Below are 17,417 nucleotides of genomic sequence, written 5' to 3' on the forward strand. Positions count from 1 at the left end.
GCTGAGCGGGAACTGTACTTCCTCAGTGGTAGGGAGGCGAGCAGGCCAGAGGTGGATGAACGCAGTGCCCTTATTTGGGTGTAGGGCCTGATCAGAGCCTGGAGGTACTGAGGTGCCGTTCCCCTCACAGCTCCGTAGGCAAGCACCATGGTCTTGTAGCGGATGCGAGCTTCAACTGGAAGCCAGTGGAGAGAGCGGAGGAGTGGGGTGACGTGAGAGAACTTGGGAAGGTTGAACACTAGACGGGCTGCGGCGTTCTGGATGAGTTGTAGGGGTTTAATGGCACAGGCAGGGAGCCCAGCCAACAGCGAGTTGCAGTAATCCAGACGGGAGATGACAAGTGCCTGGATTAGGACCTGCGCCGCTTCCTGTGTGAGGCAGGGTCGTACTCTGCGGATGTTGTAGAGCATGAACCTACAGGAACGGGCCACCGCCTTGATGTTAGTTGAGAACGACAGGGTGTTGTCCAGGATCACGCCAAGGTTCTTAGCGCTCTGGGAGGAGGACACAATGGAGTTGTCAACCGTGATGGCGAGATCATGGAACGGGCAGTCCTTCCCCGGGAGGAAGAGCAGCTCCGTCTTGCCGAAGTTCAGCTTGAGGTGGTGATCCGTCATCCACACTGATATGTCTGCCAGACATGCAGAGATGCGATTCGCCACCTGGTCATCAGAAGGGGGAAAGGAGAAGATTAATTGTGTGTCGTCTGCATAGCAATGATAGGAGAGACCATGTGAGGTTATGACAGAGCCTAGTGACTTGGTGTATAGCGAGAATAGGAGAGGGCCTAGAACAGAGCCCTGGGGGACACCAGTAGTGAGAGCGCGTGGTGAGGAGACAGATTCTCGCCACGCCACCTGGTAGGAGCGACCTGTCAGGTAGGACGCAATCCAAGCGTGGGCCGCGCCGGAGATGCCCAACTCGGAGAGGGTGGAGAGGAGGATCTGATGGTTCACAGTATCGAAGGCAGCCGATAGGTCTAGAAGGATGAGAGCAGAGGAGAGAGAGTTAGCTTTAGCGGTGCGGAGCGCCTCCGTGATACAGAGGAGCAGTCTCAGTTGAATGACTAGTCTTGAAACCTGACTGATTTGGATCAAGAAGGTCATTCTGAGAGAGATAGCGGGAGAGCTGACCAAGGACGGCACGTTCAAGAGTTTTGGAGAGAAAAGAAAGAAGGGATACTGGTCTGTAGTTGTTAACATCGGAGGGATCGAGTGTAGGTTTTTTCAGAAGGGGTGCAACTCTCGCTCTCTTGAAGACGGAAGGGACGTAGCCAGCGGTCAGGGATAAGTTGATGAGCGAGGTGAGGTAAGGGAGAAGGTCTCCGGAAATGGTCTGGAGAAGAGAGGAGGGGATAGGGTCGAGCGGGCAGGTTGTTGGGCGGCCGGCCGTCACAAGACGCGAGATTTCATCTGGAGAGAGAGGGGAGAAAGAGGTCAGAGCACAGGGTAGGGCAGTGTGAGCAGAACCAGCTGTGTCGTTTGACTTAGCAAACGAGGATCGGATGTCGTCGACCTTCTTTTCAAAATGGTTGACGAAGTCATCTGCAGAGAGGGAGGAGGGGGGAGGAGGATTCAGGAGGGAGGAGAAGATGGCAAAGAGCTTCCTAGGGTTAGAGGCAGATGCTTGAAATTTAGAGTGGTAGAAAGTGGCTTTAGCAGCAGAGACAGAGGAGGAAAATGTAGAGAGGAGGGAGTGAAAGGATGCCAGGTCCGCAGGGAGGCGAGTTTTCCTCCATTTCCGCTCGGCTGCCCGGAGCCCTGTTCTGTGAGCTCGCAATGAGTCATCAAGCCACGGAGCGGGAGGGGAGGACCGAGCCGGCCTGGAAGATAGGGGACATAGAGTCAAAGGATGCAGAAAGGGAGGAGAGGAGGGTTGAGGAGGCAGAATCAGGAGATAGGTTGGAGAAGGTTTGAGCAGAGGGAAGAGATGATAGTATGGAAGAGGAGAGAGTAGCGGGGGAGAGAGAGCGAAGGTTGGGACGGCGCGATACCATCCGAGTAGGGGCAGTGTGGGAAGTGTTGGATGAGAGCGAGAGGGAAAAGGATACAAGGTAGTGGTCGGAGACTTGGAGGGGAGTTGCAATGAGGTTAGTGGAAGAACAGCATCTAGTAAAGATGAGGTCGAGCGTATTGCCTGCCTTGTGAGTAGGGGGGGAAGGTGAGAGGGTGAGGTCAAAAGAGGAATAATAATAATTCAGTCAATCGGATTATTAATGTCCCTCCATGCACCCTCTGTGACTTCTATGAAGATTTTAACCCACTTAAACCCCATATTTCTTCAAGTTTTCACCATCACTGTAAAACCTTAGTTATTTCTTTGCTTTGTAAAAGTCATTTCAGAAGATTCATATTTATTTTATGTGATTAGTGATATATTGATGTCAGTCCCTCACTTTAAGGTCAACCCTGTATCTTGAACTGAACTCTTGTTTTAATATGGTGAAAATGAAACATTTAACATCTAATAATCAAAACATAGTGTAAAAGCAGGTGAGCTGGTTGTACTCTTTTTGGCAATTTTCTTGTTCTTTTGTGGCGTAAAACTGAGCCGGTCGACCATAACACGTCAACCCTGTTACACATAGATGAAAATGTTTAAACAATTTATACTTTTTGGTGAAGCTTGCATTCAATTGCCGCTCACTATTGCACACAACAAGGGTATTTATAGCTGATTTAAGATTAAATTGTCAACCCTGTTACGGTCAACTATGTTACTTTATTTGACACTTAATAGACACTTAGTAATTTTGGGGGGTTAAAATTAGGTTAAATCAAAAAAAACATTATGACTAGGTTAGACTTCTCAAAAGGCACCAAACTGATGGAACGACCTGTCTATGTAACATAAGTGTGGACAGTATAGAGTGTATTTCAACAGAGTACAGTTTAATTCAGTTGTGTACCGTACATCAGAGTACAGTAGATTACAGTTGAGTTTAATTCAGTAGAGTATAGTAGGATACAATACAGTACTTTATATTGTACTCTACCCTACTGTGATGTACTCTACTCTACTGTACAGAACTATACTCTAATTTACTGTACTGTATCCTACTTTGCTCTACTGTACTGAACTATACTATACTTTTCTTTTCTGTACTGTATACTGTATGCTGTGCTTTACAAACTTGTGAAACTTAGACTTCTATGATTGGTTCAGATTTGGTCCGGTCCGACCTGCTTGTCAAAACTGACACACACGCATACACACACACACAGATGCACAGACAGACATACACACACAAACACACAGGCACACACAAACATACCTGTTCCTGTTTGAAAGAGTGTTCTTTGTTTTCAACAAAAAGTGTTAACTTTACTTTTTAAACTTTATCTAAATATTTGATTTTCATCCAAATATCAGATGGTTACTGTTGTTTGTTTTATTAAGCATTAACATGACGATTTGAGTGGAGTAAGAACTACAATGTCAAATCATCTAACTATTTTACATTTATTCTTCCTCAAATAAAGGCTTACTTTTTCCAAAACTTTGTAAATTAGTTAAATTGTTGCTGAAAACAAATGGCAAACACTGTGACAACCAACCCCATACTCTGTGACAACCCGTGATGGGGCTGGTTGTCACAAGTTGGCAGTGTGTTTAATGGTGTTTTAACTACATGTTGGAATAAGATATTACCCAACACCTTGGTCTTTCTCCTAATAATGAAAATTGTATTGTAAAATATACTCCTGAGAAATACCATCAAGCCCAGTCTCTCCTACATAAACATAGTGATAAGGTGAGCTTTTCAACACCTTCCACACTTCGTTTTCTTTACTCATCATTTTGATTTACTATGGGATGTTTCATCCCCATCCCAGGAAAAAATGGTCCTGAAACATTGCAAATAAATTCTCACTCTAGATATAGGATTATGCTAACAATTCTGAAGTATGCACCTTTACCCAGACATAAATATAACACAATTATGTAATGTTTTTTTCATACATTTATTTGTCCGCTTTCGCACAATCTAGGCTGCCACTGTAGGCCTTTCTAGCTAGCCTATCCTGTACGACACATGGGCAAATATCAATATTTCAGCAGATTATGTGGACAAATTTGGCATTCGAAACAGGTTTTGGATGAGGAGATGACGACGCCACTAGCATTTGAAAGAAAAAGAATCATATCCATCTAAGACAACTGAAAATGGGTAGCACAATTATCAACATGCACTCTTCGCGCTCTGGTTTGATTCGTGGAGCTTGTCACCGAAAATAATTTGCCCAATCGTTGCCTGGCGCGCAGGATGCTCGGTGGACAGAAATGTGGCCAGCCATTGGTGTTGGTGACGTCACACACATCAGCCCGCTGATTTAAGGGGATGAGGCTCAATACCGACTCAATCTGCGTTACCACCAGCAACAGAGGTGGTGGGGTTGGGGAGAGAAATTGCTATTACTTTTTTTATTTTCTGCTGTGGTTGTCAGAACTGTGTCGCCGGCTGTCACGGAGAACAAAGAAAAAGACACCCCTGTATGGTTTGGGCACATCATAGGCGCCGTTTCTCCCGTTTCTTCTTCATCTCTGCATGCGTGTGCTGCAGCCCAGAAAGGCTAGCTAACAGATAATTCCAGCTACATGGTATCCATGCATCAAAGGAACCCGTAGCATTCCCGGGGTTGGAGAAGCCTTGGCTTTAGCTCTGATAGAGTACACAGTTTTCATTCTCGTTGCGAGCACAAAGCCCTTGCAGCTCCGTTGCGCATCGACAGAGCATCGCTCAGGCACGGAAACATTTCGCAGGCTGACTGCGAACTCTCGTTTGACAGGACCAAAAAGCGGTGGTGGATGAGTTTTATTTCGTTTATCTTGTTTTTATCTATTTGATGAAACAATGTTTCGCGCCACAGCGAACACGCTGGCTGTTGGGTTGTTTTTCTTTGGATTTTTGCACAGTTTGGAGGTAATCGTTCCAGCCAGAGCCATTGACGGTAAGCTGCACTGATAACCTTCGCTAATTCTATTTTATGCGCCGTCCTTACTGCCCTTTCTTGAACCATTCAGAAAAAAATACCTTTGACCCGGTTTAGGGCTATTTGCAAGAATAATTTCTGCCTATGTTTGCCCGGTGCGCTGCTGCATGGAATACACATTAGCTCTCAAGTGATTGTTAGGCTATGTGGCTATTTGATTTAGCACAGGGCAAGTAAAAACAGTCGCTTATTTGTGTACCAGCCATTGGAATTCACATCTGTTGTCAATTGCCATATCTCCGTTGAATAGGTTAATCTTGGTATTTGGTTGCGACTGTTATATTTGGTGAATAGGTAGGCAATTCACAGAAAACGATGCGATACATTGTCACATCTACATTCATGTAGTGAGGTCTTTGGCTACAAAATGTAACCAGTCAGTATGTAGCCATTCATTTTTACATAAGATATGAATATGAGTGTTTAGGCTACAATGTTGCAACTTCCTTCAGGGTCGTTCCATTTGATTTCAATCACTTTCTGACCCCACCCCTTCTGGTTTGAACGAAACTTTCCATACAGATTTGCCGAAGGTAGAAATGGTCAGAAAGTGACATCTTGGACCTGAATGCCAAGACATCCAGGAGATAGAGACGCTCAAAGTTGACCCATTTTCCATACCCCACCATACCATGAGAAATTAAATTCTTCATCATTGGAAAAGAAACTGTTGAGTTTGATCATTTAAAAGCTAACAGGGCTGTCAAACTACTTTGTTTTCTTTAACTTAAAATTGCCTGTCTAAACTAGTATACTTAGCTTGTTAAACAAACAAAAAAAATCACATGTAGTTTAGACTCTATTTGACATTATCTGAGTTGTTTGGGTTGTGCCCATCTTCAGTTGACACAGCATACTCTTGAATACAGGGTGGGAATACAATTGCAATTTAAACTTTCAGATGGTATCACAAATATGGTTGGAGGTCCACACATCAGGTTGACTTGAATGGGAATATCAGTTCTAATACATTATACTGTCAATATTCGATAGAAATCTAGATAATGGAACAGACATTCACATTTTAAGTTGACATTTGACGGCAGGTGGACCAACGCCCGTCTTTGTGAAAGTAAATTGGAAGTAAAAATGTACATGTTAAATTATGGGCCAGTTAAATTGCAATGGTTTGAAGGGATAGTTTCATAAGAATTATATTTCTATAATTGAAATGAAATCCACCCTGTATTCAAGAGTATGCTTTGTCTCAACCGATGTTGGGCACAACACAAACACCTCAGGTTATATAAATTAGGGTTTTAGCTACAATATAAGTGGAAATTGAAGAAGAAAAAAAAATCAGCGATTACGTATTTTCAGCTAATTGATGTTAAACAAAATCTCGCAGTATCACTTTTCCTACTTACCCAGAGTCAGAGAAACTCATGGATACCATTTTTATGTGTCTGCTTGCAGTTTAGTGATTGAAGTTATCATATCGTTAGCTTAGCACAATTGCTAGAAGTCTGCCGGTACAGTAGCCAGCGCCTCTTAAAAGCAGAGAAATTGACTTTCTAACAGCACTAGAGTTGCGTGGTTGGCCCCAAAATGTATCAAAGATTCCAGTCACCCTTGTCAGACTGTTCTTTTTGCTACTGCACGACAAGCGGTACCGGGGGGCCAAGTCTAGGGCCAAAAGGCTCCTTAACAGCCTCTACCCCCAAGCCATAAGACTGCTGAACAATTCATCAAATGGCCACCTAAACTATTTACACAGTTTTTACACGGCTGCTACTCATCTATGCATAGTCTATTTGCCCCCTACATACATATGCAAATTATCTCAAGTAACCTGTACCCCTGCACATTGACTCGGTACCGGTACCCCCTGTATATAGCCTCGTTATTGTGTTATTTTTATTTATTTTATTTGTCCTTTCGTTTATTTAGTAAATATTTTCTAAACTCTATTTCTTGAACTGCATTGTTGGTTAAGGGTTTGTAAGTAAGCATTTCAGGTCTACACCTGTTGTATTTGGCATATGTGACGAATTAACATTTTTATTTGGTCGTTTATAGTCTTCCAACGCTATACATATGATTTTATGATCATTTGTATTATTATTAGGATCGCCATTAGCCAACGCCAATGGCGACAGCTAGTCTTCCTGGGGTCCGACACGTAACGGAAAATACCTTGCAGACAAATACTAATACTTATCATTTCATTAACAAATGCATTTAGACTTGGAAGTAAACACTAAATACACAGTCATCGCTATTTTATGCATTCGTCATTAATGTTACTGATAATCATAAGACACAATATTCTGTCGACTTCTTCATTCTTTCCTTGTTGCATAGAGATCGCGACGTTGCATGCTACTCAATGGTGCTGCGCGTGAACTCAGACGCTATAATGGGACAGATACAATGTTGTGATCTCTATGCGAATTCTGGGAAAGAATGAGGAAGTGGATATAATTTTGTTTCTTATGATTGTCACTCAGTAACTTCAACAAATGTATAAAATATTGACTACTATGTATAGCTTTGTAAGACTAAATAACCAACCACATAACATATTAGCACAATTGCTGGAAGCTAACTTTCATAATCTCCAAACTCCACACATAGACAAATTGTACCCATGAGTTTGTCTGACTCTGAGTAAGAAGACAAAATAGTAAATCTTAATCTCTCAGTACCCGTTTAGTTTAATGATTAAAAACACGCCAACATGCTATACATGAAGAAAAAAAATCTAAAATAGTTTGACACTGTTGGTAAGCTTTTAAATCATATCAAACTCAACTATTCATATTTTCCAGTGATGTACATGAATGTCTCATGTTATAGTGGGGTGTGCAAAATGGGTCCACTTTGAGCACCTCTAACTCCTGAATGTTTTGGCATTCAGGCCCAAAATGTCACTTTCTGACCACCTCTACCATGGACAAATGCTGTATGTATGGAAAGTTGCACTCAAATCAAAAGGTGTGTGTGTGTGGTCAAAAAGTGATTTGAAGTCAAATGGAATGACCCTTCAAACATCTACTGGCATCTACTTTCAGCTCATTACTGAATCAAATACATATTGCATTAAATGTCATTAATAAGGCTACATTGCATGAAAGGCATGTAGCCTAATACTTTCTCCAATTTCATGAAGGCTACTGTAATGTACTGTGTAGCCCATGTATTTTGTGTAATTCTGCAAAATACAAGGCCTGCTTATTTCATGAACCCGCTCCGTTTCTGTTCCCCAGAACCACCACCGCTGCTGCTTTCCTAAAGAAAGTGTTGAGGTTAAAAGCCTCTGTCTTCCAAGCTACTCCTCATCCTGTCTTTATATTTCATTCATTTGAACGTGCTGATGACTGTGTAATGTTAACTAAATAAGATGAGTGGGATGTCATGCAATTGGTGTTTGCACGATCTAAGCAGCTCAACAATCTAAGCAGCTCAACAATCTATCTCAATGCATTTGGTTGAGCATGAGACCTTCTGGAAGATTAGGCCTTCTAGACTAATTAACAAAAATAATAGTGATTTGTCAACTGAAGGAGTTTGAGCAACTGCCCATCTAGGCTGCTCAAGTGTTGCGCATGCCTTCTGTGCTGCACATACCTTTTTATGTCTTATCAAATAATAGCTATTAAGTTCTGGTGAGTTTGTGGTAGCGCTCTTATGTCATCTAGTCAGAATGTGGAAGGTGCTGCACAACAGGCGGCTCCCAACCTCAACTGGATACCCCAAATGACCAAATCTGGAACTTCTGGAAACAATTACCTGTGCACGCCTCTGAGCGTTTTGGTGACACATTTTTTTAAACGCCCTTTTCCAGACTTTCAGAAACATTCTTCTGTTAGCCAGTTGCAGTTAGTCCCGGTCATAGCTGCTAAAATATGTTTTGAGTTTGTGGGGTGGGGGTGCTTTTTAAAAATGAATTATTATTTTTGCGTACTGGCATAGTTGTGCAGACACATGTTTGGGATTTCCACACACACGGACTACTTTTTTTGCATGGTCTTGGGGTGGGATAGCCTTTTTATAAAAACATTTCATGCAATTCTACATTATTTACATAATAGAGGACATGAGCAGAATATTTTTTAACACTACAAAAATGGCCTTATGCAGGCTACTGAGCAACTTGCTATTCAGGTAGGATGCAATTATTATAACTTTTTTTTGTAGTATTTAATTTGTTTTATTATTCTTGTATATCCTTAATGTAGGCCTATGTATTAATCTAAATCAGTTCTTTAAATATGCTAAATGTGCTTTGTTTCATTCTGTTGAGACATTTTTCATTGGATAAATTAAGTTCAACCTGTCTTTTTAATCGTGTGCTCTGTATTTAGTTTGCTTATACATACATGTGTTTTGGGGGGGCAATTTTAAGTTCCAATTGTAACGTTGTGTTTGCAGGTATAATGTCCTGCTCGTATTTTCCTTCTAATCAATGGCTTGACTGACTATTGATATTACCCTATTGAAGTTCAGAAACTTTTGTAAAGGTGTGGCTATTAACCTATTTTACTGCGGGCCTATGATATGAAGGTAGTGCGCACCAGTGCTCCAATTAACTCTGACAGTTGAACTTGAGGTTGAAAAACTTGTTTTAGGCCTACCAGAGTTACTCCTATAATCTAACAATATAATGCTTATCTTTTATTTAAAAAATATTTGGCTAGAATTGCGAATTAGCCTCCTGTGTCTATCTGTATAGCAAGACACTGTGTTTCCCAAACTCTGTCCTCTGGACCCCAAGGGGTGCACATTTTTGCACTAAGACTACACAGCTGATTTAAATGATCAAAGCTTGATGATTAGTTCAGAATTTGAATCATCTGTGTAGTGCTAGGACAAAAACATGTACCCCTTGGGGTCCTGAGGACAGAGTTAGGCTACTGAGCAGGGTTTCCCAGTCTGACAAGGATACATAAGTGTTTGTTGGTGTCGTAGAATGCCGCCGGCATACCTTGATCTCTCCTGGGGCTAGGCCTAAGCTTCTTTAAAAAAAATAGTTCACATATTAATATCATACGGTGGATGCCTATGCATGTAATGCATTTATTGCTCAAATCCCTAACAGTTGAACCGTGAGGCGGACAATTATTGATTTAGGAAAGTAAACGAATACGCTATAAAGTTTTGCACATTGAAAAACAAGGAATAGTGTTTTTGTAATTTGTTATAGGCTGTTTTTAAGGACATGTAAATGTCTCATTTGGCCAATATCCATAGTTTGATGGCGCTGGCTGCGTGGGTGGACAACCTAATTGGTTACGCACCCAATGATGAACGGTACATTTCTCAAATGTCAGATAAATCAATCTTCCCAGTCGCTTGTCCGGTGACAAATTCTCCTGACAGAAACCGTGTGTGTTTATTAGAGGTCGATCGATCATGATTTTTCAACGCCGATACAGATTGTTGGAGGACAAAAAAAGCCGGTACCGATTAATTGGGCGATTTAAAAAATAAATAAAGTATTTGTAATAATGACAATTACAACAATACTGACTGAACACTTATTTGAACTTAATATAATATCAATTTAGCCTCAAATAAATAATGAAACGTTTAAATAATGCAAAAACAAAGTGTTGGAGAAGAAAATAAAAGTGCAATATGTGCCATGTAAGAAAGCTAACATTTAAGTTCCTTGCTCAGAACATGACAACATTTGAAAGCTGGTGGTTCCTTTTAACATGTGTATTCAATATTCCAATCTAATAACTTTTAGGTTGTAGTTATTGTAGGAATTATAGGACTATTTGTATTTCATATACCTTTTGACTATTGGATGTTCTTATAGGCACTTTAGTGTTGCCAGTGTAACAGTATAGCTTCCGTTCCTCTCCTCGCTCCTCCCTGGGCTCGAACCAGAAACACAACGACAACAGCCACCCTCGAAACAGCATTACCATGCAGAACAAGGGGAACAACTACTCCAAGTCTCAGTGAGTGACGTTTGAAATGCTATTAGCACGCATCCCGCTAACTAGCTAGCCCTTTCACATCGGTTACACCAGCCTAATCTCGGGAGTTGATATGCTTGAAGTCATAAACCGCGCAATGCTTGACACACAACGATGAGCTCCTGGCAAAACGCACGAAAGTGCTGTTTGAATGAATGCTTACGAGCCTGCTGCTGCCTACCACCGCTCAGTCAGACTGCTCTATCAAATCATAGACTTAGTTATAACATAATAAAACGCAGAAATACGAGCCTTAGGTCATTAATATGGTCGAATCCAGAAACTATCATCTCGAAAACAAGATGTTTATTCTTTCAGTGAAATAGAGAACCGTTACATATTTTATCTAAGGGGTCGCATCCATTAGTCTAAATATTCCTGTTACATTGCACAACCTTCAATGTTATGTGATAATTACGTAAAATTCTGGCAAACTAGTTCGCAATGAACAAACTGTTGCATATACCCTGACTGCGTGTAATGAATGCTAGGGAAGTGACACGCTTTCACCTGGTTATTGCCTGCTAACCTGGATTTCCTTTAGGTACATATGCAGGTTTAAAAATGTGTACTTCTCTGTATTGATTTTAAGAAAGGCATTGGTGTTTCTGGCTAGGTACACATTGGAGCAATGACAGTCCTTTTTCGTGAATGCGCACTGCATTGATTATATGCAACGCAGGACACTAGATAAACTAGTAATATCATCAACAATGTTATAATTAGTGATTATGATTAAGTTTAATGCTAGCGAGCAAAGGTAAGTTGCTTCTTACTGCATTTGCGTAACAGGCAGGTTCCTCGTGAGGCAGGTGGTTAGAACGTTGGACTAGTTAACCGTAAGGTTGCAAGATTGAATCCCTGAGCCGACAAGGTAAAAATCTGTTCTGCCCCTGAACAAGACAGTTAACCCACCGTTCCTCGGCCATCATTGAAAATAAGAATGTGTTCTTAATTGACTTGCCTACTTAAATAAAGGTGTTACAATTTTTTTTAAAACTGCAAAATCGGTGTCCAAAAGTACCGATTTCCGATTGTTATGTAAACATGAAATCGGCCCTAATTAATCGGTCAACCTCTAGTGTGTATGTGCACTGTACAGAATTAACAGTGGGCATACAGTGCCTTGTGAAAGTATTCGGCCCCCTTGAACTTTGCGACCTTTTGCCACATTTCAGGCTTCAAACATAAATATATAAAACTCTATTTTTTTGTGAAGAATCAAGTGGGACACAATCATGAAGTGGAACGACATTTATTGGATATTTCTAACTTTTTAAACAAATCAAAAACTGAAATATTGGGCGTGCAAAATTATTCAGCCCCTTTACTTTCAGTGCAGCAAACTCTCTCCAGAAGTTCAGTGAGGATCTCTGAATGATCCAATGTTGACCTAAATGACTAATGATTATAAATACAATCCACCTGTGTGTAATCAAGTCTCTGTATAAATGCACCTGCACTGTGATAGTCTCAGAGGTCCGTTAAAAGCGCAGAGAGCATCATGAAGAACGAGGAACACACCAGGCAGGTCCGAGATACTGTTGTGAAGAAGTTTAAAGCCGGATTTGGATACAAAAAGATTTCCCAAGCTTTAAACATCCCAAGGAGCACTGTGCAAGCGATAATATTGAAATGGAAGGAGTATCAGACCACTGCAAATCTACCAAGACCTGGCCATCCCTCTAAACTTTCAGCTCATACAAGGAGAAGACTGATCAGAGATGCAGTCAAGAGGCCCATGATCACTCTGGATGAACTGCAGAGATCTACAGCTGAGGTGGGAGACTCTGTCCATAGGACAACAATCAGTTGTATATTGCACAAATCTGGCCTTTATGGAAGAGTGGCAAGAAAGCCATTTCTTAAAGATATCCATAAAATGTGTTGTTTAAAGTTTGCCACAAGCCACCTGGGAGACACACCAAACATGTGGAAGAAGGTGCTCTGGTCAGATGAAACCAAAATTGAACTTTTTGGCAACAATGCAAAACTTTATGTTTGGCGTAAAAGCAACACAGCTCATCACCCTGAACACACCATCCCCACTGTCAAACATGGTGGTGGTGGCAGCATCATGGTTTGGGCCTGCTTTTCTTCAGCAGGGACAGGGAAGATGGTTAAAATTGATGGGAAGATGGATGGAGCCAAATACATTCAACATGGGCCAGCATCCCTGTGGAATGCCTTCGATACATTGTAGAGTCCGTACCCAAATTAATTGAGGCTGTTCTGAGGGGTGCGCAACTCAATATTAGGAAGGTGTTCCTAATGTTTGGAATACTTGGTGTATGGAGAGGCAAGACCTATTAATAAGATCACATTTGATTGGTCTCATTCCCCCAAAGTGCGGTTTGGATGGTGTGGCGGTGCACAGTGGGTGGAGACTTAACCCCCCCCCCCATCACTTTGAAATGAGGATTACACATTAAACTGCAACAGAGAAGTGGGAAGAGGAAGAACCATCAGACCATTGCTCCTTTGATGTGACCGCAATCCCCTGTTAACAATAAGGGAATCTGTAATAATTATTTTCCAAATAAGAGCCCTCCATTTACCGCATGACTGTGATTCTGTACAGTCTGTACCTACAGTGCAGTAGGCCAGGCATGACAGTTAAAGCTACTTAGATTGCTGCTGCTGAGGGAAACATTTTAGAGGGGATTATCATGAAATCCTTTAGTGTCTTCTCAAGGGACCAAACACAAGCATACAGGCAGTGTGGGATGCACAACTTAGTTCTCACTTTGACTTACCTACCATCCCTAAGACCGTTTTCACCCCTTTTCGTCCATCATCCACTGTAGACGCCCATGAATGTAGTGTGTAAGAGACTCTGAGGGATGATGATTCAATAGCAGTTGTGGCATCGTAACCATTACCATACAACTGTTGCACAATACAACTCAACCGAAACCATAATGAGATTGATCGGACCCACTGTCTGACCACAAGATGAGTGATTTACCCTAAATGTAATTGGTTGGCTGGAGATCTAATAGTCTGTACCAAGCATTCATTTACCCAACCCCGCTGAATCAGAAAGGTGCAGGGGGCTGCCTTAATCAATGACTACATCAGCACCCAGGGAAAAGTTGTTGGCAGTTAACTGCCTTGCTCAAGGGCAGGACAGCAGATTTTTCCACCTTGTCAGTTTGGGGATTTGAACCGGCAACCTTTCAGTTATTGGTCCAATGTTCTTAACCGCTAGGCTACGTAACAGCATTAGAGATGAAGTGAGGGCAAAACAATTTTATCATTTCAGTATGTTATCATTCTCAGTCAGCAAGAGTTGAGTTTACAAAATAAGTATTTATTGCATCTCCCCTGGCACGCACCAGACTTCGCACATTGAAAACACATTACAACCGTAGTTTATTGATTCCATCTCCTATGAAAACGCGTGCAGTTTTGCCTGCTTTTAGTGATGTTACATCATCAACCAGTGTGTCTAGGTCGATCTCATTTAGTCCACAAATATCACCAGTCCAGTACACTTCACTCCCTCTGTCCCTGGTCAATGAGGTGTGAAGATGGAGGACATCAATGTGACAGTGTGTCCCTGTCCAGGATGTTACATCATAGTAAAGACAGCCTCTGTCTCTGTCCAATCAGGTGTGATGAAAGCCTTTGACCACTAGCAATTTTTTTCCCCTCACAATGGAATCAGCACAATTCCATGGTAACGGAATTACACTGACTGCAGTTTTTTTTTTTACTTTAAAATGTATACCAAACAAGTCATTGATTTCAAAGTTTAACAAGCTATACAAGACTATGCACAAACTATTTTTAATTTACAAAAACAAATTTGTTGAACTGTGACAATGCCAACGGAATTACGGTAAAACCTCTCAGGTTTTTATGCGACGTTTTCCAAAATCTGTGTTTATATATCTGCTCCAGATGAAAAGATGTCTGCAGAAAGAATGACCTGGCACCTTGAGGTTAAAAATACATCTCTTGATTATTGAACTACAGCGAGGTGAAGTGGATTTACACCCGGTAACGGAATTACATCGTGGGTCCCTGATCTGTACTGCGTCATTGTGGATATGAATGTCATTCTCCTCATGGTTCACAAGTTTGGACGTCACAGACTGTGCCTTATAATGGAGTACAGCAGAGTTCAGTGCAGCATAATATACTGTACTATTCTTTACTATTGTATTGCACTGTGCCCTACTCACTGTATTATCCAAACTTGTGAAACGTGCAGTACGTCTATTATTGGGTCCGGTCCGTCTGTGGACATTAACATCAACGCCAGGGCGGACTGACCTCATGTCAACGTCCATGGGTGTCCGGTGCTCAGTGGGTGAGGAGGATAGTTACAGTAAATGGAGAGGGGGCACATGGGTAGGTGTCGGTAAGATCCATGAGAGGTGACCTCAACTGGAGAGTGAGAGGCACAGCGACAGTGCCCATCCAAGAAGGCTCTCACGATCTTTGGCCACAGATAAAATGACGTCAAAGCATTGCAAAATGACGTCAAAGCATTGCAAAACTATCACTAGCCTGCTATTCAGTTAAGTGGGTGTGTGGTCCCAAGTCTGAGTTTTAAGGGTCTCTTTTCCAAGTTTAAAATGTTAAACATTCAAAATTGGCCATGCTGTCAAGCCAGCATGATTTCTGCCGTCAAGCTCTGACAAGGAAAATATGTTTTAAACGGTCATCCAACTCGGAATTGTAAGTCTGGACCTCGGGCCTCTTTCTAGAGCTACAACCTTCAGATCACTGACGTCATCATGATTCAACCTTGTTTTTTTCCCCGAGCTCCCAGTTGTCTTGAAAGCATCATACATGCAGAGAATGCCAGACTTTGACAAAGTTTGATGACAAAATTTGCCCACGAAAGACCGCCGCGCTTCCTGTTCAGGTGCGTACAGCACAACGTGAGTCCAAAATGGTTTTGTAGGCTGCTGCAAAAATGATGTAATATGCCAGGGAGATGTGTACTGTTGCTAAGAAAGTAATACTGAGTGTATGTTGTGTAGTAAACTTTTAGTAGCCATGTGCCTCACCCTAATACTTTGGTTTATTTTCCCCTCTTAATTTCAACTACTGCTCTGATTTGGTATTGCACATGTAGCATATAACCAGTTTTAGAGAAATGTAATTATTGAATATTGTAAGAGCTTTCATTGTCTGCTTAAACACACCCTTTATTTATTCTACGGTCCTGACTTGGTGTACAGGGAGAACACTAATACCGGCCCATTTTCTGAATTCTTTTGCTGTACATTTCAAAAGCGCTGAAAAAATGAACTACGTTTGTCCTAGCTTGCTCATTAGTCTTTATTGAAATTCCGGATTTCCGGATCTTCCGGATCTGTTTGTACCCTTATGTTTAAAAAAAAGGCAGTAAATAAGGCTGAATGAACTGTTTCACTGCCAGACAGCGCTCCGCTGATAGCTGGGTGTAGTGATGGAAATGCTTCAATCCATGGCTCTGAAAAGAAAGCTCTGCTGTTGGGACAGCTTTATGTAGGGCCTAACAGTTTGTGGGTTCTGTTTGCCACCAATATAGTGCAATTGTTGTGTTGTGTAGTGGCTTTGCTGGTATGCATCCCCAAAACATTTTTTGCGTTTACCCCAAAAATGTACATGCTAAAATACACGCCACTGCTTTTAAGAGTTTTTCCTGGGAGATGTTTTCTACAATCCCTTTCCTATTTGTTTATCCAGAAATCAAAGCATTTGCTTATGCCATGTTTTTTTTGTGATGGAAAGTGGTTTAAAAATGTATATACCTTAATTTCCCTAAAAGATAGATTCTTAGCTTTAATTTGACGCTCAGTTTGATATGCTCCTTTGAACTTCACGTTGGTGCTCATGGTTCCTTTTTGATGGAAATGCCCAGCATTGAATTGCCTATGGTGTACTAGAGGCACACCGTATGTACTGACTGGAGGAGTGGGGTTTAAAAAACATCACTAATCTCACGTAAAGGTGTTTTAATACCCCAGGCTACATTCACACACAGTGGTGATTTAGAGGCACTAATGGCGCACTAACATCATTCCGTGGTAAACACAGGCAGGATTCTAAATGTTTCACAGGCTTTGTCCACAGCCCTGTGAGGATGGTCACTGGCCAGGTATGGGGCCTAACAGTCGGGAAGCCCCAGGCTGTTTGATTGACCTCCACATACCAACAATCAAAGGCAATAAAATATCCAGAACAAAACATGTACCCAACTCACACAGGGCAAGGGTCAGGCCACCAAGGGCTTTCTTTAATGGACACCCTAACAGTGGTCTGTGACTGAAGTTCAAAATGAAAATGATATTCCTGCAGATGGTGAAAATGTAAATGGTGTTTTCAGGAGAATGTGTTAGTGCAGTGTATACACTGCCTATGTTCAGCAAGCATTGGCCTGTCAGTCAAAAGTAGTCAGTCAATAGTACAACCTGACCAGGTAGTCTGTCCTTGATCGCCTCAGGCGTCAAACTGGAGATAAGACAGTTTCCAAATGGCACCCTACTCCCTA

General features: G+C 41.7%; 1 protein-coding gene across 4 annotated transcripts in view; it reads left to right on the forward strand.

The window, feature by feature from the left end:
- Window positions 1-4,375: 4,375 nt before the first annotated feature.
- The window catches only part of LOC124003439 (low-density lipoprotein receptor-related protein 1-like), a 182,549-nt gene continuing 169,507 nt past the window's right edge, over window positions 4,376-17,417 (forward strand). For all 4 annotated transcript variants that reach the window (XM_046311699.1, XM_046311701.1, XM_046311700.1 and 1 more), the window contains exon 1: window positions 4,376-4,952. In XM_046311699.1, coding sequence (XP_046167655.1) covers window positions 4,856-4,952 — 97 coding nt within the window. In that variant the 5' untranslated portion in view covers window positions 4,376-4,855. The remainder of the gene's footprint in view (window positions 4,953-17,417) is intronic.

This window comes from Oncorhynchus gorbuscha, linkage group LG18 (assembly GCF_021184085.1).
Source record: "Oncorhynchus gorbuscha isolate QuinsamMale2020 ecotype Even-year linkage group LG18, OgorEven_v1.0, whole genome shotgun sequence".
NCBI classification, from domain to species: Eukaryota; Metazoa; Chordata; class Actinopteri; order Salmoniformes; family Salmonidae; genus Oncorhynchus; species Oncorhynchus gorbuscha.